Here is a 27,607-nt window from a genome sequence, read left to right on the forward strand (position 1 = left end):
CACTGGCTATATTTGAACTACAATTCATACAGTTACTGCTACTGTTGCTTTTGAAAGTACTTCATGTGCAGTAACTTTCTGGGCTGTAAATCAATATACTTATATTATTAGAGTGTAATTTGAAGTTTTTATCTGTACATTTTGAGGGAGTTGAGGCCGAGGAAGCTGAGGATGTAAATGCTGAGGGAGTTGAGTAGGCAGTTGTTTTCATTTTACTTTAATCAAATTATTCCTTGCCTAGAGGACAATATAAGTAAAACATTGGCTCATATTACCCAACTCTCCCCTAAGTACAGAACTTTTTATTTCGTTCTTCAAGTATACTGTGATGCCAATACTGTTAGTATTACTTACGTTAAATGTAATTTAGCTGACACTTGTATCCAAAGCAACCTACACTTCAATACGGTAGACATGCAGGACCCAATGTGGCTTATACATCTTGCCGAAGGACAGTTTGACATGTTGACTGCAGGGGACTGAACCTCTGATCCTTTGATTTATAGACATCCATGAGCCATAGCTCTCACCAATGTAGTCATAGCCACATTAGGAGTTCATAATAATACACTGTTTTGAGATGAAGCCCCTTATGAAACTATTAGGATGTCCCTCTGGCTCCCTCGTCACTTAAACATTAAACACCTGGCTTAGAAATGTTGACAATCAGTAACAGGTAATTAACTGAATAACTTTATTTAATGATATGGTTACTTACAAACAATACAAATCAGTGAAATCAAATCAGTTTTACAAATTACAAACAAATCAATGTTAAGTTATGGGATGAGTACTTTAACAAAACACTAACTTATGATTATAATGAAGCAGAAGTTAAATATGAATAAAAGGAATATTATCAAAATGTTAAACAATAAAACGGCAATTAATCTGAACATCAGAGCAGAAAAAGATTGTGGTACATATATATTGTACATAGAGAAATGTAGGCTACTTTGACAAGCTTCAAATACTTTTCTGTCTTGGAATTTATAAATTACAAGCTTCAGCATACGTTAGCTACATGATAATAGTAATCTAGCAGACCTTATATTTATACATGTGTGTTTAAACAGTTTGAACACTGTTGAAGAGAACACAGATGTTATTTCAATACTCTTGGTTTTTTGTTAACTACGCTGTACAACGCAGATGGATCCTCCGCAGCCTCATGATGCTCTGATCTGTTGATAAAGCAAAATATAAACTCACATTACTGACTCAGAACATGTTTTTGTAAAGAAGGATGAAACAGCCGGAATAACTTTATGTAGCAAAGGAAAATGATCTTTTACTCACTCTGCAGTAGCACTGTGACTTTTAAACATGACAGTAGAGTACACAACATCTTCCTCCATGTCCTTCTCGTCCTTCTTGTGTCTGCGGAGATGAGCGGGCTTGATGTTGGAGTAGAGAGCATCTTCCTGCTTTTGAATGAATCTCACGCTGGCATAGCAAACCTCGGCCTCCGGCTCTGGTGTTGCACCCCGTACTGCAGCTGAAGGGCGGTCATACATGCGTACCTGAAGGAAACATCACAAAGACAAACACAACATATATTTGTAGTTGTTTAGATTGGCCTTTAAGACAAAATTGCTTTTGCACTGTTTAAGGAAAAGAGCTTCTTTGCAATTTCAGTACTTTAAAAAAATTCCAAATCAGGCACCAAAAACTCCTCGATTTATTAAATGTCCTCATCTTTTAGGGTCAAGCTGAATTTTCAAAGCCTAAAAGTGATTAAAAGGTTTGAGGCATAGACTGTATTTAAGAAGTTGACATGATCAATATTAATTTGGCTAATTATGGTGTTGAAGCCTTGAATTTGGTATTTTGCCCACTGCCACCTCAATGTTCTGTTAGTGACATGAAAAGGTTTAGCAAAGAATAAAAAACATGTTGAAAAAACTATATTTAGGACTGCAAATTGGTTCAAGTTGTACAAAGAAAACAATGTGGACAACATTACTTTTTTTGATAACAAGTTGCCCAAGATTAGAGAAGACTTTAAACCAGCAAGAAAGACTATAAACTCATCAGGAGTTGTTTTACTCAGGTCATCAATCATGTTAAAAGTAGGGTCATTTTCTCATAGAATTCTACACAATCAGATTCTGTGTTATAGCCAGTGGGTTCGCTCTCTGCTGGCCGTTGGAAAGAATGCAGCCTTAAGGCACTTTGGCATTGGCTTCATCTTTCAGACCTGAGGTGGCTGCTTGCTTTGAGATCACTTCTGTTATTGTCATTGTATCCCCCGATATTTAAAAAATGCTTACATGTATGGAAAGGTTTACATCCCAAGCAACGGAAAGACCAAAGACGCCTTACACATAATGTTGATAACCGCAGAATGACGGAGGAAAGGCAAACTAAGGTATGACAAAAGCATAGCTATGGATTTATCAGATTGAATTTAACAGAAGGAAAAAAGAAAGTATGATAGGGACAGGAATGGGAATCGCCTGCACACTGGTAAGGACTGCAAAAAGGCCTCTCATTCACCCATTCACCAAACTCACACACAGATGGCGACAAAGCTTCACAGAAGAAGTACTACATGGCCCATGAAGAGCATCTTGATTACGTTTATTTTGGTCTTTAAACACACAGACGGGGACCAAAGCCCCAACGCTGTGATTAATGGATGACTCACTCTACCTCCTGAGTCACGTTTCCCTAAGGTAAAATATTTAGTTTGGGAAAAGGACGTTTCCAAACCGGGACATGATGCACTGTACAAATGAGTTTGCAGGTGAAGGTTGACCCTAAGTGATACCTGAAATCTTCTTTCTCACCTGAGCGTCGTTGTCTGGTCTCTCTCCAGCTTCCGTGGTTGGTTTCGAGGACCTCTTTCTTCTGGAAAACAAAGTGAATTAACAAAGAAATGAATCTTAAAATGTATTAACTGTGGCCTTACTGAACGTAATCAAAGTAAAACTGAACTGCTTACCTAATCAACAGAAAGGCAATGAGGAATATGATACCCATAATAACAGCAGTTATTGATCCAGCAGCGACTGATTTCATTACACCTGGGAAACAGTGACAATTAGCTTTTCTATTACAGCTATTTTTGAGTTCATTAACATGTGATGATAAGTCATTACATCTGAGATCTTAAGAGAGAAGCATTTAAAATACTCGTGACAGTTTTTTTTGCTTTTGCGTCCCATAAATGATCAACAGCACAAGGCTGTTTTCAAACCGGGAACAACCATTGGTATTGGTGGTCCCTAATGCTTTGACAATTGAGGGTCTGATTGTGGCAAGCCTTGCTCCTCAGACTAAAGATTAATCATTGACATGTGGGGTTCCTCAAGGCTCCATCTTGGGGCCTCTTCTCTTTAACGTCTACATGCTACCACTGGCTCAGATAATGAAGAACAACAAAATAAGTTACCATAGTTATGCAGATGACACACACATTTACGTAACCATTTCACCAGGAGACTATGCTCCAGTTAAAACACTGAGTAAGTGCATTGAACAAATCAATGACTGGATGTGTCAGAACTTTCTCCAATTAAACAAAGATACAACTGAGGTAATGATTTTTGGAGCCAAGGCAGAAGGTATAAAAGTTAGCGCTGAGCTTCAGTCTGCAATGCTCAAAACAACAGATAATGCCAGAAATCTAGGTGTAGTCATGGAGTCTGACCTGAGTTTCAACAGTCACATTAAAACAGTTACTAAACCAGCTTACTATCACCAAAAGAACATATCTAGGATAAAAAGACTAATGTCACAGCAGGATTTGGAAAAACTTGTCCATGCTTTTTTCTTCAGTAGACTGGACTACTGCAATGGTGTCTTCACAGGTCTCACTAAAACATCTATTAGAAAGCTGCAGCTGATTCAGAACGCTGCTGCTCGAGTCCTCACTAACACTAAGAAAGTGGATCACATCACTCCTGTTCTGAAGTCTTTACTCTTGTTCCTCACTAACTTCAAGAAAGTGGATCACATCACTCCTGTTCTGAAGTCTTTACACTGGCTTCCTGTGTGTCAAAGAATATATTTCAAAATACTGCTGCTGGTTAATAAAGCACTGAATGGTTTAGGTCCAAAATACATTTCTGACCTCCTGCTAAATTATGAACCATCCAGATCTCTCAGGTCTTCAGGGACGGGTCAGCTTTCTGTCTCCAGAGTCAGAACTAAACATGGTAAAGCAGCGTTCAGTTATTATGGTCCAAATATCTGGAACAAACTCCCAGAAACCTGCAGGTCCGCTGCAACTCTGACTACTTTTAAATCCAGGTTGAAGACTTTTCTTTTTGTCGCTGCTTTTAATTGAACTATTCATATCTTAGACTGCACTGTAACTTTTATCCATGTCTTTTTTCTTTTAATGTTTATTTTATTAACTTTTCTTTGTAATGACTGATTTTAAATGCCATTTTCTTAATGTCTTTCATTTTTTGTAAAGCACTTTGAATTGCCTTGTGTTGAAAAGTGCTATATAAATACACTTGCCTTGCCTTGCCTTACTCAAATGTTTAAATCTCTGTCTTGGATTCTTTAGCAGAGCAGTCAGCTGATCCTAACTTAGTGATGAGGTTAATCACCTTATCAGGAATGCTGCCCACTCCAAATACATATTTCATGGAAAGTTTGGGAAACTATAGTTTTCGATGCCAAAGAGAGGGACTCGAAGATATTCTGGCAATCTGTCAGGTGACTGAAAAAAAAGGGAGGCAAGACCTTTCCTAGCATCTTGTCAAAAGTGACGAAGTGCTGACCTCGACTGTGAGAGCAGAGAGTGTTGGAAGACTTGCAAGTAGTCAAAAAGACAAGGGGTAAGGCCAAACACTTTATTGATTGGTTGTAATGGTTGACAACCCAACACAGAGTAATGCAGAGGTTGTGGACGATGCCTGTGGCCTAGCAGAGAGGGGAAGTAGACTATGTGTGTGCTTGAAATGATCGGGGTATCACAAAAAGTCCGGCAACTTTGAGCAGCAAACCTCAGATTTAGAAAACAAAATACAAATTCTGTCCAGAGAGTGTAACAGTAAATTGCATCTTGGCTCTTCAAAGAACTGCAGTGGTTCAGAGACTTTTCCACATGTGTGATATGAACTTTGAAGTTGCTTTGCCTCTTGGGAGGTCCTGTGGTGCGAAATGACTTACCTGCCACAACAGTCAGATGAAAGGTAGAGTTAAGACGTCCTATTTTGTTCTGGGCTCCACAGGAATAACTCCCACTGTGTTCAGCAGCTCTGAAGTCAGTGATGGTGAAGATCTGTCCTGAAGCTTTTGGAGAGTCTTCATCCTCCTTGTACCAGGTGTAGTTAGCTGCTGGGTTAGCATCACTGCTACAGGTCAGAGTCACTGAACTGCCCTCCTCTATCTCAGCAGAGGGACTCGCTGACACAGAGGGAAGCTTTGGACCATCTGGAGGAGAATGTGTAGAAGTGTATCTTTAGTAAAGTAGATCTACTAATTCCCCACTTGATATCATCAAGGTGTGCGGAAGGGGCCCAACTTGGCAGTGTAAACTACCATCTACGGCAAAAAAGCCAACATATGGAAATATGCCCTGAGGCCTTGCTTGTGACCTGAGCACTGCAATTTAGATTGTTACCATGAAATATTTTAGGAGATTGAGAAGATCGTTAGTCAATCAATCTATTAGCAGCAAACACATGTTCTTGATCCTACGATGTGTACTTTGGTCCTGCAAAGATTGTGCCACTTAGCTCGAGTCGTATCCTTAGTTGAAAACCACAGTTTATTTGATTGAAACGTTGGTTTGTGGAAGTGGACCAAACAAAATAAAACTAGAAAAATGAAAAAACATTCATCCCTAAGATTTACATAAAGAAAGCCAAGTAGGCAAATCACGGAGTAACATATGGAGAGCTCATGTCATGAATGGCACAAATCCTTCAGCTGCAGCTAATAAAGAGTCATCCCTTTATCAAACACAGAGGCATTTTGTACTAAAACAAATGAAACCTTAGAAGTAACAGTGACACATTGGCATTACATTAAATCCAACTCTTTTTAGAGGTATTGGTTCCAAGCTGGCATGGACTGGAGGAAGGAGTCAAGGGATCACAAACCTTCTTTTAACGTACAAATGGCATGTGAATATGTTAGACATCAAAAGGTGATAGACGTCCTTAAAGCCCCTGTCACACTGTCCCGAAATTAACACCAGATGGACACACGATTAAGGAAATGTTCAAATTCGGCTCTGATCGTAGCAACATCGGGCCATTGGTGAGGGCATCTTAAGCCATCGTATGACGGTCATACGATGGCTTAAGATGCCCTCACCAATGGCCCACATTTCCTTTATCGTGTGTCCATCTGGTTGTTTTATTGCACAACAAAATCATGTAAACATATTATGTAAATAACCCAATTTGTGTTCTGTGAAACTAAAAAGCATATAATATATTATTTTGAAGGCGAGGAAGTTGTTGTTGCTATGGAAACAACATGACGGAGAAAACTTAATATCTTCTACATATAAAGACGGAGAAAGTAAAGAACAAAGTCTGAAAATATCAGTACAGTATCAGAGTACTTTAACATAATCGATTTTGTTACTTTCGTTGCAGTTGTATGTCTTAAATGTAATGTAAATGTTGCCTTCGTGTGTGGTTCGGGGCCATCTTCGTGCGAAATTCACAATTCCATATTCGTCTGTCCATCGGGTATCAATTTCGGGACAGTGTGACAGGGGCTTTATGAATTTATTTCAGATAATGTTTTAACCAGGGAAAGATCATCACATGTTAACATTCACTATCTCTACTCAACACATGTATATTAGGTGACTTGTTGATGTTTCAGACTTACATTGGACATCGATGTGTACTGATGTAGAGTTGATCTGGCCGTACTTATTCTTCGATGCACAGTGGTAGTTCCCTTTGTCCTCTAAGGTGATGGAGGCGAGTTGATGAATGTCTTTTGACCCCCAAGGCAGTGTTTGGTTGTCCTTGTACCAGGTGTAGTTAGCTGCTGGATTAGCGCCACCTTTACAGGTCAGCTGCAATGATTTGCCAATCTCTATCTCAGCAGAGGGACTCACTGACACAGAGGAAGTCTTTGGAGCATCTGGAGGACAAAAGAGAGAAACCAGTTGTTTGGGCATATGGCTACAACAAACCAGAAGCAGCAACACAATGATTAAGCTCACTTCACTTCCATCTGCAATACATGCTCCATGAGACAGGGTGTTATCACCTCTGCAAAGATGGCAGATTAAAATAGTTCCTGATGGACCTGATGATGAAAATTGGCTGCAAGTTTTCTCTTCATGGACTCTTCTTTTTGAAGAAGATAAATCACAACAATGTTAAGTGACTCAAAATCTTCTCACACTAGAGTCTAGACAAACAACGTTTCTCCACAGTTTGTGTAGCAATGTGCCTCAGGGACCTCAAATGTTGCAATAACAAAAGTGACAGCAATTTGTTATGGCTTTACTTAGAAAGACGCTGCATGTACTTCACATGTTTTAACACCGCACCAGTGGCATTAAATGTGTCAACATGGATTCAAGTTTGGTCAGTTAGGAGACTGACCTCCTGCGGTTTTATACACACAACTGGAAAGATATAAGAAAGACACATTTCCAAATGTACATTGAAATAATGAGTTGTAGAGTGGCCACGGTCAGGATGAATATTCATCTATAGCACATTTAAAATGTAAGCACTAGTCCATAGCCCATGTTATGCCAGAGTCACAGTATTTGCATTTGTAGTATTAGTATACTGTATGCTTGGATATTTATCAGACATGACTGATTAACATGTGTTGCGTCCATTAGAATGGTTTATATGTTTTGTTATTTGAACACTAGATGGCGTAATGGGTCAGCAGCATATAAGTGGTCTCCAGGCACAGGTGCATTGATTGTGACTGGGAGAGCAATCGTTTTTTGAGCGTGTCTGTCGTGTCTGTGAACACGCTGTTTTCTTTGAAAATTAAAGACATTGAAAGCTAAACTTTGTCGTACATGGAGATTACACACGTCCAATTAGTTAAACCCAGTTGGGTCAATCCCAGGTGATGTTGAGTGGCAATAGTCACCACATAATGAATTAACTGACACCCACTGTAAATACTGAAATAAGTGTCAATAGAGATGTCTTCAGATGCCTTCGCCCTCAGCTCGTTCCCATCTGTACAGCAATACTGACCAGAATCAGAGGAACTGATGGAGCTGAAGACAAGCTTTTGTCTTATTTTGAGAACATATCTGCATTTATCTTCTTGTACCAGGTGTAGTTAGCTGCTGGGTTAGCATCACTGCTACAGGTCAGAGTCACTAAACTGCCTTCCTTTATGTCATCTGAGGGACTCACTGAAACAGAAGGAACCCTCGGAGCATCTGGAGGAGATGTGATAACAGAGATTATTCCAAGACAACAGACCCGGTTCTACGGGGGTGCATAAGGGTGCATTGCACCCTCAGTTGAGTCGTTATGCACCCTCATTTGAAAAATTAAAAGTGGAAAAAATAAAGAAATTAAAAAATATATATTAAAAGTGAAAAATATGACATATATAATAACAATAGATAATAATAATAATAATAATAATAATAATAATAATAATAATAATAATAATAATAATAATAATAATAATAATAATAATAATAATGAGAAGAATATAGTTGAAATAAAATAAATTGTAATTGTGGTTAAATAACATTGTCTGCTGCATGTATTTGGTCAATTTAAACGGTAAGTAACGTTATTATGTCAGGTGCGCGGGACCTGTGCCTCTGCGCGTTCGTCATTTGCAAAGTGCTTACACAGCAGTCAGTGATGGACATCAGAAAATGGTTAAAACAACCAGCCCTTATCGCCAGCAGTAACACTGCATCTACTGCAGGTAATAACAGTTCAGATCATGGGGACATTACGTTACCCGCGGCCACTGTCGTGGACACTAACGTCCTCCTCGCCCACGGAGGCGAAGCAGCCGCAGCCGTCTTCGTTGCCCCAAACACCGCCGCCACCCCAGAGGACAGAGGACCTCGGCAAAACAGAGCCTGCCCAGGTATATTTAAAAAAGTATTCAACTCGCCTGTACAGTGGGGTAAGGCGCTCATTTTGCAGATCATGGTTTCAAAGCAGAGATTGGCTGGAATATTCCTGTAAAAAAGATGCCATCTTCTGCTATGCATGACATTTCGGTCTTAAAAGGGGAGTGATTTGTAAAATATCCATAAAGAAAAAGTTAATCTGTTTACAGTTCTGTTTCATATGGGTGTTGAGATGTATCCATAGATCTCTTCATTTTGCTCTCAAAGTGCACCAGATCTTCCCGGGATGCATGTTTGACGGTTTAAATCTGGGTCCCAAATCTGCATAAAATGTCACCCTTAAACCACGATACATAGCACTAAATGTTTAGTTTTTAAAAGGAAAGAAGTGAGGAACCCACTGCTCATAGATATCCGGATCTTAATCTCAGTTGTTGAGTATCCCCTGAGAAATGCATAGTTCTCAATTGCTTCCGTGTACTGCACTAAACAGCTCCTAACCAATAACAAATCCTGACTTTATGATGAACCACTATTTATTTTGTATTTCCCTCTCCTCCAGTCAAATGGTGCACAGTACTGACTTGTTGGTTGTTACTGAGTATGTTACCACCAATAAGACAAATATATAAACAATTGTTGGGTCTTAAAAAATGATAATGGTGAAAGCAGGTTATGAAGGAAGGAATTTGAGATCCCTATTAATTAAAGTAAATATTAGTTAATTTACTAAATATTCATTAGGTGTTTCGCAATCAAGTAAAGATGATCTGATCAGAAGTTACGGTCTGTAAACAATTTGTTACCCATTTGTTTTCTCGATTCCATGCAATGTGAAGCAGGTGGAGTTGTATAGAGTATTTATGACCATTCAAATCTTCTCATGCAAAAACTAGACCGATTGAATCTCATTACCTTTAAATAAACTGTTTTACTCATATTTCAAATCATTAAAGATGTTTTTAGATGCACCGCACGCCAGCTCAGGCATAGCTTTGCAGTAATACTATCCAGATGGATTGGTCATGGTTTTAATCTGGGACCTTTAACTGCACAAAGCTTCTATCTCCTAGAGTTGCCCAGTGAATTGCAGCAGACTGTAAATTACATCGATAATAACCAATACTCACATTTCACATCAAAAGAGATGTAATTAGATTTCCTCCTCCCCAGCCTGTTCTCAGCTGCACAGTGATACTGTCCAGAGTCAGAGGACTGGATGGAGCTGAAGACAAGCTGTGGTCCTTCACTGAGAAGAGGAACGTTACGATATCCATCCTCCTTGTACCAGGTGTATTTAGCTGCTGGGTTAGCATCACTGCTACAGGTCAGAGTCACTGAGCTGCCCTCCTCTATCTCAGCAGAGGGTCTCACTGACACAGAGGGGAGCTTTGGAGCATCTGGAGGAGATGTGTGAACAGTAAATATTTAGAATGTGTTTCTCACTGCATTAGCTCAAAGGGTATCTACATTATTGAACGCTGAATGAAGCTGCATGTTGAGTCATTACAGAGCATTGAATGAGGAACTCATTTCAAAAGAACCCTAACTTGAAGGACAGTTGTTGAGTATTTACTAATCACATTTTGTAGAGTACACTGAAAACACTAAAACATTGACTTTAATGAAATGTATTATGTCAATAAATGCATTGTTTTGCATTAGGTGAGTTGAAAGCAGAATGTAGCTGCATTTTGTCCAAAAGGTGCATCAAATGTCACTTTTATAATCCAATAAGGTAAACTCGAATTTAACCACGACTTGACAGACAGTAGTTGAGTATTTCCTGATCACATTTTTCAGTGTAGCTAATGATTACAACCGTTAGATATTATGTAAATGAATTAAAATATACTGTACTGTAAATAATTGTTCATGGGTATTTCTGAATTGTTATTAGTCATAATAAAGTAATGATTTGTCATTGGTTAAAAGCCGTTTAGTGTATCACTTAATCAAGCCACAACTATGAATTGAGTCATGGAATTTAAGGATTTAGAGATAGCCTTGTTAATACCAGTAAATATTAGTTAAATATAAAACTATTGAACAGTCGTTTCTCAATGATGTCATCATTAGCAACTCTATAAAATGTGATTAGAAGATACTGCCAGTTCACTTTTCATTACCCGCTTGTTCCCTGGATCCCATGTAATGTAAAGCAAGCTGAGCTGAAGAAAGTAGTGATGATAAGTAACATCTTCTCTTGAAACAACTAGACAGATATAAGCTTGTTATCTTTAGATAAACTGTCTTACTCACATTTCACATCAATACGGATGGTTTCAGATGTCCTCCTCCCCAGCTCGTTCTCAGCTCTACAGAAATACTGTCCAGAGTCAGAGGACTGGATGGATCTGAAGACAAGCTCTCGTCCTGTACTGGGAAGAGGAACGTTAGGATTTCTATTCTTCTTGTACCAGGTGTATTTAGCTGCTGGGTTAGCATCACTGCTACAGGTCAGAGTCACTGAACGGCCCTCCTCTATCTCAGCAGAGGGTCTCACTGACACAGAGGGGAGTTTTGGAGCATCTGCAGAAGATGCAAAAACAAATCATTTTCTAGGTTTAAATGAGTGTTTTAACATTACATGTTGTACAGGATATTTTAAATCACAAAATGTGAGAAGCTATGTGTAACTGCATCGTGTACTTTGAAGGTGGTCTGACCAATGGATGGTTCACGATTTAAATCTAGGTCCTTAAACTACACTAAGCCTCTGTTATCTCCTGAAGCTGCTCAGTCTTTTACAGCAGACAGTAAATATAAAGCACGTAGATGTAAGAAAGAAGTTATGATTACTCACATTTCATATTAATGAAGGTGTTTTCAGATGTGCTCCTCCCCAGCTCGTTCTCAGCTCTACAGTAATACTGTCCAGAGTCAGAGGACTGGATGGAGCTGAAGACAAGCTGTGGTCCTTCACTGAGAAGAGGAACGTTTACATTTCCATTCTTCTTGTACCAGGTGTAGTTAGCTGCTGGGTTAGCATCACTGCTACAGGTCAGAGTCACTGAACTGCCCTCCTTTATCTCACCAGAGGGTCTTGACAAGGAAGGAGTCCTCGGAGCATCTGAAAGACATGTGTTAACAGTAAATATTTAGAATGTGTTTCTCACTCGATTAGCTCAAAGAGTATCTACATTATTGAACGCTGAATGAACTGTAGCTGCATTTTGGACTTTGAACACGGTTTGACAAAATGCATGTTTGACGGATTTAACCTTTGTCCAAAAGGTGCACAACATTGAAACTTTACACCTCAATAAGGTACACTTGATTTTTTGTCGATACAGAGCAACGAATGAAGACTGTGATGTTAATCACTACGAACTAAAATGTATTATTGAAGATTATTATAATGTTGAACATCTGCATGAGAACCTTGTTTTATTTATAAATCAAGTTTTTCCCATCTTTCTGCTGCAACCTTAAATAACAGGAAGAACAAAATTAGACTAAACTCATTTATGATATTTCTCTTCTGTGATGGTTCTTGGTGCCTAAAGGATTTTCTGTTATTGTTTTACTTTTTTTCTTTTTAAATGAGGTTTCTACTCAAATCTATTGTATCTGTATGTTGCTTCACCTAAGATGGCTTATTTACTGGCTGTAGTTCAGCTTTCTGTGAACTCACACACTGCAGGAGAGGGGAACTTCTCATGTCCTTCAAAAGCACAAGAGATCCTGTCTGCAAGTTGAATCCAGCCTTTGTAAGAAGATCTTGTCTGGTCTCGTATTTTCTCGTTGTTCTTGAACCAGACGTAGGAAACACCAGCTGGACTGCAGCTGCTGAGACACTTCAGCTCTGCTAAGGTATAGGAATGCTCGTACTTCTCTGTGATCACCTGCACCTGCAGAGCTGGATATGAGAAAAAGAATAATTTAAAATGTCTCAAATGAAACTGATGATAAATGAACTTAACTTTAACACAACAGTCTAAAGTAGGTGAACAAATAAACTCATCCAACAGGAATCACACAAACTCAACTTCCAGTATGTTTCATTGTAATGTGTTGGTTTATAAAGTATACATCAGTGTGTGTTGATCAGTACCTGTGACAGTCAGAGTTGTTCCAGGTAAATCACTCCTCCATTCAAAGCTTGGTGTTTTGAATGTGAAGAGATACTGAGCTGAATCTGAGTCTCTCAGGTCAGAGATCCTCAGAGTGGAGCGTCCTCTCTCTGTCTCAAGGATCTGAACACGACCTGCATACTGGGAGTCTTCACTAAGGTCCTCAGGTTGAGAGGGATTCTGTCCCTGATGACTACGCTCAGGTCTGAACCAGAAGTTAGATGTAATACAGTCATTACTGCTGTACGTGCAGGAAATGTCCACTGATGATCCTTTGGGGGCGCAGATACTTCCTTTAATGTGAGTCACCGTGTTGCGGTCTCGACCAGTGACACCTGAAACATTTAAACTCATTTTTAAACCATTGTTTTACCAGAGTTGATGAGAAGTCACAAAACCATACAGTTAGCTAAGGCTTCCACTAGATGGTGTTAAGTTAGAATAAGGTAGTGAAGTGAACTCACACACTGAAGGGGAGGGAGAGTTCTCAAATCCTTTCAAGGCACAGGAATAGCTGTCTAGATAATTAAAGTCGACTAGAAGAGAAGATGTTCCTGACAGAGTGTTTCCTCCGTTCTTGTACCAGACGTAATCATTACCAGGTAAATCACAACTGCTCTGACACTTCAGGTTAGCACTGCTAAGATATTTGCTTTCCACCTGCACCGAGAGATCTGTATTTGTGAAGAAGGAACAGGAAGGTTATTTAAGAATAAACTCTCAACATTCATGAATATAAAAACACATCACATTTATATTATTGTTTTTCTTAATGTTGAACATTTGGAACTGATTGGTGTTACCTGTGACAGACAAAGTGACTCCAGGTGAACCACTATATCTTCCTCCTGCTTGGTTTGTTTTGATCCTGAACCTGTACTCAGCTGAGTCTCTCTCTCTCAGGTTTCTGATTCTCAGAGTGCAGATGTGGTTTTCACAGAGATTCTCTACACGACCTCTATACTCTGAGTCTGTGGTCAGATCTACAGGTTCACCATCTTTCTGTTTAAACCACAATGTTTTCTCAACTGTGGTAGCACTGCTTTTTGGGTAGGTGTAGCTGCATCTTATCTCCACTGTTGATCCTGTCACTGCACAGATCTCAGTAGGAGAGTAAGTCACTCCCCAGTCATCCTGACCCTGAACCACTGAAACACAGAGCACATCAGAAACCTTCATTAGACTCATTAGACTTTGTTAGCATTATCAAACACATCTTTTTACCATTTCATATTATATTAATTTACATACAGAGGAATGTTTTGATGTTTGTTTCAAACTGGGTTTATACTTTTAAAAAGTTTTAATGTTGTTTCCAGTGAACAGAGGCAGGAAAACATATATAATGTTGACGTAGGACATCATGCTGCAGCTTATTTAACCTTTAACGCAGTGTTTACCTGATAAATACTAAGATACATACTTAGATTTCAAACCTTAGAAAAAGATGAGAATAACATATCAGAGGATGTGGATCATAACAATGAGTCCTCTTTCTGGCTTGCTTTTCTCTCAGTGATCAGGCTGCTGCAGGGCGTGAATGGAAACTTCTAAGAAAAGCAGAACATTGAGGCGTCTGATATTAAGATAACAAATAACTGACAGAGAGTTTATTTATTTATAATTATTGGACTGCTAATTGCTTACAAAGGTTAACACAAACCCCTCATTGTCAGGTAAAAGAAAGCATCTGGCTTCTCTGCAGAAATTAGATATTCATCAAAGCAACAATATCCACTAAACCACATGAGTATGTGTCCCCATCTTCATGCTGCTGTAACTTTGTCTATCCTTATTTTGGTGATGTCTGAAGTGTAGAGCTTTGAGAGGCTTTTAATTGAAGAAAGCTGCATAGTACCTTGCGTTGATAGTGAGTTACTTGTTACTGTGATCGCCCCGGTTCCTTTTTAGCATGTCATACCCAGAACTCTCTTCCTGTTTTCAGTAACTCTTTACACTTTTCACCGTCCAATGGAGGCCAGAAATGAATAAAATGCAAAAGCTACGATCACGTACATGCATGCAAACTGACGTTCATGCATTCACGGACACACACCTTCACACACACTTGACCTGCAGGGCTAAAACTGGCCTGCATAAAAGAGAGAAAGAGCGTTCAGTTGCAGGGCGCAGCTGAAAAACAGAGTTTTTGGCCATAAAAGCAAACAGTACTCTAAAAGAAGCGTAAACTTTAGTGAGGTGATTATTATTGTGTTTTCATTTCTACAAGCAGACCCTCATTCCTTTGACTCATTGTTCATTTCAAGATTATTCATTAGTGAAGCTTTTTACCCACGTTGCAACTCCCACCATAAGTTATCTCTTAAAACACTAAAGACATGACACAAGCTCATGATATGTTTCTGATTTATTACATGATCAAATAGTTCTAAATGTATTCTAATGCGGAGAACGACTCGCTAAAGTTAAGTGTTGAGGACTGCAGGACGACAGAGGAAGTTCAACAGGGCGATGAATTCTAATTTGCAATTATTCAAAGCATGTTTTGTTTGCTAATGCAATTATTATGAACAGTCATCATTTCTATCCACAGAGAAACACTCAGTTTGTCCGAGGTGCGTTAACTGACTTATATCAATGTAGATGTACTGTACCTTGCACAGAGAGAAGGAAGACCACCAATGCACTCGCTGCTGCATTTAACCTCATAGCTGCTCCTCAGGTCTCTGTTAGATTTGCAGGTAGATCACACATGAGAGATACTCTATCAGTATATCACCAGAAACATTTCTACAGGAGGATGTGGTCTTTGAAGACAGTGTGTTCCTTCTGCGTCTGCTGTTTAAAGCCAGCCTGGTTTCCTTCCTCTTTACATTATTAATATATATGAGCACATGGATTACTGTAAATCCCCAAATAAAAATTAAGTTAATGGGAATGACAAGCAGGGACTCCTTTTGTCCCCTCAAGGGCATCTCACAATTCTCTTAAGGATATAAAAGAACAAGGTTAACCCCTAATGTATCTCTTTTTACCTTCTATTAAAAGTAAGGATCAGTGTATTTAAAACCCAGGTACAAAAGATATTCGTGCCATAAACATGAAGCCTGACGGCCATTGTAGTCTGAGTGTACGTGTAAAGTAAAAGACAACCACATTTACTTTATTTATACCTCATGGCTTTCTCAATGTTAACATTAAGGCGGTAGACAGAGTGCACGTTGTAGAGAGAATGTTTGAGAGCAGACGTTTGGATGTGGTTTGCGTCTATACATCATCAGAGCTTCCTGTTAGAGTTTCAGAAAGACTTGTGGTTGTGGTTTTTAGAAAAGGAACAGCTGAGGTGGGAGGTCACAGCTGAGGTGGGAAGTCACAGCTGAGGTGAGAGGTCACAGCTGAGGTGGGAAGTCACTGCTGAGGTGGGAGGTCACAGCTGAGGTGGGAAGTCACAGCTGAGGTGAGAGGTCACAGCTGAGGTGGGAAGTCACTGCTGAGGTGGGAAGTCACAGCTGAGGTGAGAGGTCACAGCTGAGGTGGGAAGTCACAGCTGAGGTGGGAGGTCACAGCTGAGGTGGGAAGTCACTGCTGAGGTGGGAAGTCACAGCTGAGGTGAGAGGTCACAGCTGAGGTGGGAAGTCACAGCTGAGGTGAGAGGTCACAGCTGAGGTGAGAGGTCACAGCTGAGGCGGGAGGTCACAGCTGAGGTGAGAGGTCATGGCTGAGGAGGGAGGTCACAGCTGAGGTGAGAGGTCATGGCTGAGGTGGGAGGTCATGGCTGAGGTGGGAGGTCATGGCTGAGGTGGGAGGTCACAGCTGAGGTGAGAGGTCATGGCTGAGGTGGGAAGTCACAGCTGAGGTGGGAGGTCACAGCTGAGGTGGGAAGTCACAGCTGAGGTGAGAGGTCACAGCTGAGGTGAGAGGTCACAGCTGAGGTGAGAGGTCACAGCTGAGGCGGGAGGTCACAGCTGAGGTGGGAGGGAGGTCACAGCTGAGGTGGGAGGTCACGGCTGAGGTGGGAGGTCACAGCTGAGGTGGGAGGTCACAGCTGAGGTGAGAGGTCACGGCTGAGGTGGGAGGTCACAGCTGAGGTGGGAGGTGTACTCTAACAACTCACCTGCTACCATCATTACTACAGACAGACGTGTCCCTCGAGAACAACGCCATCAAAATAGTTGCATCGTTGTATAGATACTGAGATAAAACGACTGAATAAGGAGAAAGAAGTTACAAAGTGAGAAACGTACTATCTGTCAACATGACAAATCCTTGTTGATAGATGATCCAGTAGTATTAAACAAACCACCTGATACAAATGTGCTCTGTGGGGTTACTCAACAGTAGAGCTTAAAGGTTGCCTATCAAGCACAATGCACCTTTTGATGTCTTTTACACATAAATATGTGCCGCTGGTGACAGGAGACTCACAAAGTGTCTGAAAATACAACCCTCTCTTTTCCTCCTGACCCACATCTCTAAAAACGGGGGTACGATGGAGCTGATCCAGATTTGCTGCGGTCATGACGACATTACTAAAAATGTGGGCTGGCTTTACGCCCACGGCCCTATCAGAAACGTCGCTATCAGAAACAATGTGCGTCGTGTTTTTGAAGTAATATGCTCTTTGTTTACATTAGCATCGCTAACACTCAGAGCTAACCTGTACTGGAGAGAGCATGTGTGAAGAAGCAGGATGTTAAAGGAACTGGAACAGCTCACCTTGTGGTTAACCTGAGAGAGAGAAAGCATTTGAGCTCCATACTGTTTCAGAAATAATCTTTGATGTGGTTTGGATCATAATATGGCGTTATATCACGGCAGCATTTAGCTGAGAATCTGGGAAGAACTCTCCTGCATGAGCTCTACCCTATTTCTTTTTAAAGCTATACGGACACAGAATCAGCCGTTCTCTAACAGGGCTGAAATAGAGGGATATGAGGCATGACTAGACTGGGTGATCTGTTTGGTATCTTGAGCAAAACACTTCATAGACATGTTATTATATATCTGAGACCTATAATATATGTCTACAAATTGTATAACAGTAGACCTTTAAAGCTAAATGCTAACTTAAATAGCTGAAATAGAGGGATATGATCATACTTGTCAACCCTCCCGATTTTCGCGGGAGACTCCCGATTTCATTGCCCTCTCCCGGTTTCCTCCCGGGGTCATATTTCTCCCGCATTTCTACCGATTTCTGACAAAATCAGATTTACACACGACTGTTTCCACTCGGACTTGAATACAGCTACACCATTGTTTGGTTTCCATGGTAACACGTCTCTTTAGAAGCGCGCGCAACTCAAAGTCTGAGAGGGTGAGGCAGATATTCACAGAAAACAGAACAAGAATCGACAACTACTCTACTCTCTCCTTTCCTGTAAAATACAGGTCCAGCCCAAACATATGCTCCATCAAGGACGGTGCTACAGGCCGCAAGGCAGTGCATTTACAACTACAACAAGCATGTTAATGTTAATCTAACAGCTCCGGCGATCCACTAGCACCCCCCCCCCCCCCCCAATTTTGCATTTTGAAATGCTCCCGATTTCTGAGGTCTAAAGGTTGGCAAGTATGGATATGAGGCATGACTAGAATGGGTGATCTGTTTGGTATCTTGAGCAAAACACTTCATATATATTTTATTATATCTGAGACCTATAATATATGTCTACAAATTGTATAACAGTAGACCTTTAAAGCTAAATGCTAACATCAGCATGCTAACATACTCACAATGACAATGCTGCCATCCTGGTGGTTAGTAGGCTTATTGTTTACCACGTTTAACAATTCATTTTAACGTGTTAGCTGGCTAGTATTTGGTATACTGTATAGCAGTTACCACAATTAATAGCTTAAGATAAGTATAGGCCTGTTGTATATTGCATTACACACGCTAACATGTGACAAAACAGGGACAATCTCGGCTAACAAATTGTTAAAATAACATCGTTCCGGCGGTGGAATGTAATTGAATACATTTACTGACGTATTGTACTCAAGCACTATGTTGACACATGCTTGTCTTCATTTTGAGAGCATCCATTTTATGCTACCTTTACTTTTATTTAACAACATTTATTTATCAGTTTTAGCTTCTATTTACATATAAACACTTGATATGACATGATACAGTACTGTGCTACTTGGCGACAAGAGTACTTTTAAAATTGCTTAACATTGAAATAGTACACTGGGGATGAAAACCCAATTATAATATTCTAAAATACTTTGCTGATTCAATACTGTTAAAGGACAATTCTGCAATATGACTACTTTTATTTTAATTACAATTAACTGATTCTTCTGTACTTCTACTCAAGTCTCATTTTCAATTCCTAACTTTAACTTGTAATCAAGTTCATAGTAAATCTACTTTGTCTTAAGTAGAGGATGTGAGTACTTCTCCCCACACTGCTTTGTTTCAAAGGTAAGACATTAGTAGAACAAATGTTTAATTATTTGGTTTTTCTAATAGGGACTTGAAGGCCTAAACCAGAGTTGCTTAGACTAACTAGTCTGTTTGATGTTGTAACACCTGCTGGTCACCAGCAGAGGTCAATAATATTCGCATTTTACTACACGCCTCATTGGGACATGGAGTTAACTGAGACTAATGCTGGTTGGTAGAGTCTGACACTGGGGGGGTTACCAGTGAAAAGGTTTGATGGTTTATAAATAAATACACTTTAAAAAGGTCTTTCCTTTAACTTCTTTATTTCATATACCAAACACATAGGCAATACAATGGAGTAATGATAACAGCTAAGCGCTCTATGATAGAAAAGACATTGCACACTCGAAAGGGCAAAACAGAGGGAATAGACATACTCTATACCAGTGTTTTTCAAAGTGGGGGCCCCGACCCCCCGGGGGGGGGGGGGGGGGCGCCAGGGGGGTCACGCATAGTTTTTGTATGTAATTAATAACTGCATATCTATCAATGTGTCATTTGATGCCAATCTTTAAAAAAAAAAAAAAAAAAGATTTAAATCAGACAACCGCCCTTCAAGCCAATCAGAATCGAGCTGCCGCTACTGAGAGTGAAACTGAGTATCTGCTCAGCTTTTGGAGCAAGTGAGAGCAAGTGAATATTTCGCTCTGCAGCTGGATGAGATCATGGATGTAGCAAATATTGTTGTTTATATATATGAATATAAATATGTTTATTGTTAATATTACTGTTGAATACTATATATAATATTATTAAGGCATAAGTAGCTTTCAAAAATTCTAAAAATAAATGTTAATTGTTCATATTACTGTTCAAAATTATATAATATTATAAAGACAGAAATCACTTTAAAAATGCTTTAAAAATATGTTTACTGTTGATATCACTGTTTAATATTGTTTTAAGAATGTTTATAACAGAAGACACTATGAATGTATTGATTGACAGACAAAAGATAAACACAAAAAATGTTTAAAAGAATAACTGATTATTAATTATGAACACAAATATATATTAAAAAAATGTATTAAGCTGTATGATTAATTTGTCATATTTTCCATCAGAATGTACTCATCATTTAAAAAGACAATTGCAACAGGGGGGTCCCCGCCAGAGGATAATGCTATATGGGGGTCCTTGGCATGGCAACGTTTGGGAACCCCTGACACAACTCAATATGAAAACATAAATGTATAATAATGACAATGTGACAAAGGTTTGTTCAAAAGGACTGCAAATGTATTTACAAATACTCATTCAGAATTAAAAGACAATTCACAAATTAAAAAAAGACTTTAACAATTTAAAAAAGAGAAAGCAACCAAGAGCATACCCCTTTACAAGATCTATGATTAAACATGTTTCATAAGGACAAATAATAATAACATTTCCAAAAACACATAAAATAAGGCTTGTGGTACGCTGAAGGACAAGAGGCTGAGGTTAAGACTCTGTTGAAAGAGGAAGAAACATGTTACAGTTATTTATAAAGAAGTAGAGCTAAGAAAAATTAACTGATTACAACTCAACCATCATTTAACAACAAGAGGTCAAATGTGAACATAAATTTAGAACCAGAAACAATAACATATACAAAAAAAAATTAAGAAAATGTAAATTTGAACAAGTTTTTATACACCTTCTTTAGAAAAAGATCATCTCATTTATTTTCCTTTGTTATCTCTTTATTATTTTATATTTTCCCAACTTCACTAATATTATAACCTTTTGACTATGACATGTATACACAATGAAGGAATGCTGTAAATATGATAGGCATTCAGGATGGTGGACGTTAGCACATGCACATTACTGTAGTAACATGTGTTTATATTTACAGTATAACTAGTTGCAATCTACTCATGCCTGTAAATCTCCTGCTGTTTGTGACTGCTGACTCCTACCTGCCGCTAACAATGAAAACTCTCATAATTGAAGGTAAATGTTTCCTCTTCAATGTTTCACTTCCTTCTGTTTCCATCCAGGTCAGTCTCCCTCTGGTTTAAAGCAGCAGAAGAAAAGCATGAGCGAATGTTAGTGAGTTATTTCTCAGTAATGGACCTGAGTAGTTGTTTTGAGTTTGTTTTTCGACATGTAGCTTCTTATTGGCCTTTTTACTGCCATTCCATTCGTGTTAAAGTCCTTGCTGGAATTACAGGAGGCATGTTGGGTCAAATTTGGTCATGTGACTAAACTGCTATTGTTGTTTTTAATTCTCTTTGCTTTTTAATGAGTATTTTGAATGTGTTTCTGATTCACTATTTCTGAATGCTCTTAATGTTTTTCATTTTTGTAAAGCACTCTGAATTGCCTTTTGTTGAAAGGTGCTATATAAATAAACTGGCTTTGTTGAATACTCTATGCTGATTGGACACTTTTAAACATTCTGAGTTCTGCTCTTTTTTTGCTTTGGTCGCTCTGATCAAGGGACTAAGTGCCGTCAAATCAATCCGCCGATGGAAGTCCGGTCAATTTAACGTCAGCAATGGACAAAAAGTACATGTTTTCCTCTGTCGGAAAACGTTGGTATTAAGCATTAAGGAGTTTTGAAAGACCTATAACCTCTAAAGTTTGAACATATGTGTCTACACAAATAGATAGGAATTAACTAAAAGATGACTCAACACCCCATGCTGCTGACTGATAGCTGGCTGACCTTCACACCAGGTCCTCCTGCTCCTCTTGTTCTTCGGACTGTTCTGCAGAGACCATGTTCAGGTCTGAGACGTTCTCATTCACAGAAAAAGGGTCCAACTGAAGAGTCGAGACAAGAAAAGATGAACGTTCAAGTCATTTGGATACAATTAAACCTTTCAATAACGGAAAGACTGTTTTATATATTTCTCTTTTGATTCGAATGACAGGAGGATTAGTACATATTGGTCATTGTATATCAAGAAGCAAGGAATTATTACATTCTCCTTGTGAACACAATTATTAACAATTCTGTAATATCACTTTGCTGGAGTTGGATCTCACCTCCACAGTCTCTATGGGTTCATTCGCTTCAGTGGTGGAGCTCACAGCCTTCTTCTTCCTGAATTGTGTTCAATCATAGTCAGATCAATAAGTAAAAGTGTTTCTCTAAGTACCCCAAATGATAAATGTCAATGCGGAAGTTGAATAGTCTCACCTCATCCAGAGACAGACAAGGAGCAGAGGAATCAGCATCAGAACCACCACAGAGAACCTGGTGATGTTCACCATCATTGGGGATGTATCTAGAAAAGGAGGTAAACAGTTGTCAGATACTTTAACTGTGAGTGGGATCCAGGAACCCCTCAACAAACACACGCCTGTTTGCTATCCTGGCTCCACACTGGTAGAAGGAGTTCCCCATTGCTATCAGAACAGCAGAAAGTCATAGACTGAAAACCAAATCTGTGTCCACTGAACCTAGGACATGACATTCTTTAAACTTCCCATTTTGGTCAACTTTTTTAGTTTTCACTTCCTGGCTTTGTGTTTTCCCGCCTGTGTGTTTGTCCGCCCCATCCTGATTATTTAACCTGCTACCTTTGTGTTTTTGAAGAAGATTCAACATTATGTTAGTATTTAAGTCCTGGTCTCCTGTGAGTCTTTGTCAGATACTTGTATGTTGTTATATCCTCAGGGTTGATTGCACTTGGACAAAGTGTGAGCTAAACGTAATGAAATATAAAGAAAATATTTATAACAGTTTCCCTCAATTCAAGTTAAACTCACTGTATGTTGAAGAGATTTGCACATTTGTGTTGATATGTATGGATGTGGAGTTTATCTTGTCCTATTTAATCTCTACTAATTTAAATAACAAATTGGTTATGGCTTTGTGAAGCTGTATTTTAGACTTTGAAGATGTCCTGACTAATGGATGTTTTAAGGTTTGAATCTGGGTCCAAAAGCTGCATTCAAACTGCTAACATCTCCTAAAGCTGCAGCAGATTGTGAATGTGAAGGAGGGAGTGTTGTAGAAATTCTGTCCAGAGAGTGTAACAGTAAATTGCATCTTGGCTCTTCAAAGAACTGTAGTTGTTCGGAGACTTTTCTACATGCATGATATGAACTTGGAAGTTGCTTTGCCTCTTGGGAGGTCCTGTGGTGCGAAATGATTTACCTGCCCCAACAATCAGATGAAAGGTGGAGTGACTACGTCCTAACTTGTTCTGGGCTCCACAGGAATAACTCCCACTGTGTTCAGCTCTGAAGTCAGTGATGTTGAAGATCTGTCCTGAAGCTTTTGGAGAGTCTTCATCCTCCTTGTACCAGGTGTAGTTAGCTGCTGGGTTAGCATCACTGCTACAGGTCAGAGTCACTGAACTGCCCTCCTCTATCTCAGCAGAGGGACTCACTGACACAGAGGAAAGCTTTGGAGCATCTGAAGGAGAATGTGCAGAAGTGAATCTTTAGTAAAGTAGATCTACTAATTCCCCACTTGATATCATCAAGGTGTGCGGAAGGGGAAACAAAGTGGACATATCCCCCTGTGGCCTTGCTTGTGACCTGAGCACTGCAATTAAGATTGTGTACCATGCAATATTTTAGGAGATTGATAAGATCGTTGGTCAATCAATCTATTAGCAGCAAACACATGTTCTTGATCCCACGATGTGTACATTGTTCCTGCAAAGCAAAATGTTGGCTTGTTAAAACCAATGTATTGAGATTGTGCCACTTAGCTCGAGTCGTATCCTAAGTTGAAAGCCACTGTTTCTTTGATTGATACGTTGGTTTACTCTCTCAGCAGATATAAGTGGACCGAATGATTAAAACTAGCTGCTTGAAAAATTCTAAAAAATGTGTTCATCCCTAAGATTTACATAAAGAAAGCCAAGTAGGCGAATCACGGAGTAACTTATGGAGAGCTCATGTCACGAATGGCCCAAATCCTTCAGCTGCAGCCAATAAAGAGTCATCCCTTTATCAAACACAGAGGCATTTTGGACTAAAACAAATGAAACCTTAGAAGTAACAGTAACATATTAGCATTACATGAAATCCAACTCTTTTTAGAGGTATTGCTTCCAAGCTGGCATGGACTGGAGGAAGGAGTCAAGGGATCACAAACCTTTATTTAACGTACACATGGCATGTGAATATGTTGAAGGTGATAGACGTCCTCTATGAATTTATTTCAGATAATGTTTTAACCAGGGAAAGATCATCACATGTTAACATTCACTATCTCTACTCAACACATGTATATTAGGTGACTTGTTGATGTGTTGGACTTACATTGGACATCTATGTGTACTGATGTAGAGTTGATCTGGCCGTACTTATTCTTCGATGCACAGTGGTAGTTCCCTTTGTCCTCTAAGGTGATGGAGGCGAGTTGATGAATGTCATTTGACGCCCAAGGCAGTGTTTGGTTGTCCTTGTACCAGGTGTAGTTAGCTGCTGGATTAGCGCCACCTTTACAGGTCAGCTGCAATGATTTGCCAATCTCTATCTCAGCAGAGGGACTCGCTGACACAGAGGAAGTCTTTGGAGCATCTGGAGGACAAAAGAGAGAAACCAGTTGTTTGGGCATATGGCTACAACAAACCAGAAGCAGCAACACAATGATTAAGCTCACTTCACTTCCATCTGCAATAGAAACCCTGCTTCATGAGACAGGGGGTGTTTCTCAGTGTCGAGTAAAGCTGCTCCAGAGCCACTATTTCAAGCATATACGTAATCGAGTGCCGCCGAAGTACTGTTCCAATGTCCAGCATACTTGGAATTCTATCGAGCCCGGCGTAATCCGTTTGGAGAAATGTCGAGGCTGCACATGTGTAGACTCCGCGGTCTTAAAATTCCCACAATGCTTTGCGCACGGACCAATTTCCCCAAATCTGTGGCGGAAAATGTAAGGCGGGGCCCCTCATATGACGCACACCTGCACACTTGCTAGCCTGTTCCACTCTTCGTTTTCCGAATGCCAGGAAGTATTCTTGCCTCGCTTCTGAAGCAAGACGCTCGGAAGACATGTGCTACCAAGCAAGCGTATACTCGCGATTGAGAAACACAGGGTGTTATAACATCTGCAAAGATGGCAGATTAAAATAGTTCCTGATGGACCTGATGATGACATTTGGTCACATGTTTTCTCTTCATGTCCTCTTCTTTTTGAGGAAGATGCATCACAACAATGTTAAGTGACTCAAAATCTTCTCACACTCTAGAGTCTAGACAAACAACGTTTCTCCACAGTTTGTGTAGCAATGTCCCTCAGGGACCTCAAATGTTGCAATAACAAAAGTGACTGCAATTTGTTATGGCTTTACTTAGAAAGACGCTGCATGTACTTCACATGTTTTAACACCGCACCAGTGGCATTAAATGTGTCAACATGGATTCAAGTTTGGTCAGTTAGGAGACTGACCTCCTGCGGTTTTATACACACAACTGGAAAGATATAAGAAAGACACATTTCCTAATGTACATTGAAATAATGAGTTGTAGAGTGGCCACGGTCAGGATGAATATTCCTCTATAGCACATTTCAAATGTAAGCACTAGTCCATAGCCCATGTTATGCCAGAATCACAGTAATTTGCATTTGTAGTATTAGTATACTGTATGCTTGGATATTTATCAGACATGCCTGATTAACATAATGTGTTGCGCCCATTAGAATGGTTTATATGTTTTGTTATTTGAACACTAGATGGCGTAATGGGTCAACAGCATATAAGTAGTCTCCAGGCACAGGTGCATTGATTGTGACTGGGAGAGCAATCGTTTTTTGAGTGTGTCTGTCGTGTTTGTGAACACGCTGTTTTCTTTGAAAATAAAAGATATTGAAAGCTAAACTTCGTCGTACATGGAGATTACACACGTCCAATTAGTTAAACCCAGTTGGGTCAATCCCAGGTGATGTTGAGTGGCAATAGTCACCACATAATGAATTAACTGACACCCACTGTAAATACTGAAATAACTGACACCATAATAAGACATCCGACAGAGCTGTCCTTACACACAGACCGGAGTTTTACTGAAGCCTCAGGTCAAAAGAGGATGAGAAGCCCTCCTATGATTACTGATGTTACTGAGGCTTGCCCCACTGCAGCTGCTCATTCGGACTTTCTTCTGCTAATAATATATTCAGCCTTTCTTCCATGGGGGCAGGACTGTGCATTGATCTTTCTTGGATCTACACTTTAGCCCAGTTATGGGAAAGTTCTGCTCCAGTTCTTGAGGAGAAATGTGTTAACAAAGATGACCCTAGGTGATGTTGTTTCTCATGTAGTACATGTTGTACAGGGTATTTAAATCACAACATGTGAATAGCTCTGTGTAGATGCATTTTAGACTTTGAAGGTGGAGTGACAAATGGATGGGTCATTTTTTGATTCTGGGACTTTAGACGGAACAAAGCTTCTATAATCTCTTGAAGCTTCTCAGTTATTACACCAGACTGTGAATGTAAAGCATCTATATATATATAAGAAACTCACTACAATTACTCACATTTCACATCAATAGAGATGTAATTAGATTCCTTCGTCCCCAGCTTGTTCTCAGCTGAACAGCAATACTGTCCAGAGTCAGAGGACTGGATGGAGCTGAAGACAAGCTGTGCTTCTTTACTGAGAAGAGGAAGGTCTGCATTTCCATTCCTCTTGTACCAGGTGTAGTTAGCTGCTGGGTTAGCATCACTGCTACAGGTCAGAGTCACTGAACTGCCTTCCTTTATCTCAGCAGAGGGTCTCACTGACAAAGAAGTAATCTTCGGAGCAGCTGGAGGAGATGTGTTAACAGAAAATATTCAAAGTTAAGAATGTGTTGCTCACTAGATAGCAAAAAGGGTATCCAATAAAGTACACTTGAATTTAATCACTACTCGACAGACAGTTGTTGAGTATTTCCTAATCACATATTTCAGTGTAGCTAATGATTACATTATAGAGAAACAACTGTTAAATATTATGTAAATGAATTAATATGTACTGTAAATAATTGTTCATGGGTATTTATGAATTCTTTAGTCATAATAAAGTAATGATTTGTCATTGGTTAAATGCTGTTTAGAGTATCACTTAAAGAGCCTGTGACAGCCTCCCAACAACTGTTGTGCAATGAAATATTGGGCTACTAGTCATCTCGAACCGTCAGTTTAAAAAAGAAGGTGCG

General features: G+C 39.6%; 1 protein-coding gene across 1 annotated transcript in view; it reads right to left on the minus strand.

The window, feature by feature from the left end:
• LOC307040802 (uncharacterized protein) overlaps positions 1-27,607 on the minus strand; it is a 116,441-nt gene that overhangs the window by 66,031 nt on the left and 22,803 nt on the right. The window contains exons 13-16 of the mRNA XM_079683912.1: positions 26,945-27,214; positions 24,722-24,982; positions 10,144-10,413; positions 6,811-7,071 (exon numbers count right to left, since the gene is read on the minus strand). Of these exons, the coding sequence (XP_079540038.1) occupies positions 6,811-7,071; positions 10,144-10,413; positions 24,722-24,982; positions 26,945-27,214 (1,062 nt within the window). The remainder of the gene's footprint in view (positions 1-6,810; positions 7,072-10,143; positions 10,414-24,721; positions 24,983-26,944; positions 27,215-27,607) is intronic.

The sequence above is a fragment of the Notothenia rossii genome, assembly GCF_949606895.1.
Source record: "Notothenia rossii genome assembly, chromosome: 1".
Lineage (NCBI taxonomy): Eukaryota > Metazoa > Chordata > Actinopteri > Perciformes > Nototheniidae > Notothenia > Notothenia rossii.